The sequence below is a fragment of the Molossus molossus genome, unplaced genomic scaffold, assembly GCF_014108415.1.
Source record: "Molossus molossus isolate mMolMol1 unplaced genomic scaffold, mMolMol1.p scaffold_m16_p_5, whole genome shotgun sequence".
Lineage (NCBI taxonomy): Eukaryota > Metazoa > Chordata > Mammalia > Chiroptera > Molossidae > Molossus > Molossus molossus.
In genome coordinates, this window is record NW_023425388.1 from 11,292,767 (window position 1) to 11,294,413 (window position 1,647).

At 56.3% G+C, this 1,647-nt stretch overlaps 1 protein-coding gene across 1 annotated transcript; it reads left to right on the plus strand.

Annotated features, from left to right (window-relative positions):
- The first annotated feature begins 322 nt into the window (after window positions 1-322).
- On the plus strand, window positions 323-1,042 carry CLDN14 (claudin 14). The gene has a single exon (XM_036243777.1). It carries the CDS (start codon window positions 323-325, stop codon window positions 1,040-1,042), a length of 720 nt encoding a protein of 239 aa, XP_036099670.1.
- The last annotated feature ends 605 nt before the right edge of the window (window positions 1,043-1,647 follow it).

Below are 1,647 nucleotides of genomic sequence, written 5' to 3' on the forward strand. Positions count from 1 at the left end.
TGCCGAGAGCGCAGAAATGGGGTTCTGGTGTGCCCTTCCCTGGGGACCTTGAGAGGCTCAGGACAGCCAGACTTAGCCTGTCATCCCTCCCAGGAAAACTCTCATAGAAGCCCAGCTTATTCATTCACCCAATGAAGTCTCAGAAACGATTTTTTAAATGTTAATTGTCATACCAACTGCCTATGGAAATTTCGGTTTCGGCGGCAGAAATAAATACACCGAGATAATGTTTAACCCGTTTCCTCTCTCTCCCTGCCGCCTCCCGGCTTCATTAGGACTCCTGCGGGCGCCTGAGCGAGGGCGGCAGCCACCCGGCGGGGCCATGGCCAGCATGGCCGTGCAGCTGCTGGGCTTCCTGCTCAGCTTCCTGGGCCTGGTGGGCACGCTCATCACCACCATCCTGCCGCACTGGCGCAGGACGGCGCACGTGGGCACCAACATCCTGACGGCCGTGTCCTACCTGAAGGGGCTGTGGATGGAATGCGTGTGGCACAGCACAGGCATCTACCAGTGCCAGATCTACCGCTCGCTGCTGGCGCTGCCCAGCGACCTGCAGGCGGCCCGCGCGCTCATGGTCATCTCCTGCCTGCTGTCGGGCGCCGCCTGCGCCTGCGCCGTGATCGGCATGAAGTGCACGCGCTGCGCCAAGGGCACTCCGGCCAAGGCCACGTTCGCCGTGCTGGGCGGCGTGCTCTTCATCCTGGCCGGGCTGCTCTGCATGGTGGCAGTCTCCTGGACCACCAACGACGTGGTGCAGAACTTCTACAACCCGCTGCTGCCCAGCAGCATGAAGTTCGAGATCGGGCAGGCCCTGTATCTCGGCTTCATCTCCTCGTCCCTGTCGCTCATCGGTGGCACCCTGCTCTGTCTGTCCTTCCAGGACGAGGCACCCTCCAGACCCTCCCAGGCCCAGCCCAGGGCCACCACTGCCACCGCGGCTACGGCGCCCTCCTACAGGCCACCTGCTGCCTACAAGGACAATCGGGCCCCTTCTGTCACCTCGGCCTCGCACAGTGGGTACAGGCTAAACGACTACGTGTGAGTCCCCGGGGCCTGTCCCTCTCTGAGTCCAGAGAGGCACCAGGACCCAGAACCCCGGCACAAAGTTAACTTCCGGCTGCTTTTGTGCCCAAAGAAGAATGTGAACATGAGGAGATGGGCTTAGAATACAGGGAATGAGGGGAAAGTAAGAGGAAAAGCTCTATATACCAAAGACTAAAACAAATCCTTTCTGTTTTTGTATTTATTATATGTATTTATGTGGGTAATTTAGAAACAGTTGAGTTAAAAGTAACTTGGGAGTTTGGACAGTGGGATTTGTGTGCAATACAGGAATAAACCTTTGGGTATGGTTGTTTATGGAATGGATAGCATTGGTTCTGTTTCCAGACTGCTATTCTCTCTGCTCAAGTTCTGGGAACCACAGTGCACTGTCAGGGCTTTGCACTGCAGAACACTGGAATCACTCAGGGAGTGGCCAAGACCACCCATGACAGGAAACTCAGAGGAGGACCCGGCTGATATTCATCCGAAAGCTGCTTGAGCAACACCCACCCCAAACAGGTGCCATATCCTGGCTTAAACCTAGAGGCAGGGCAGGAAGTACCAGGCTTCCTTGGGATAAAGATAATTGCCATAAATCACAAA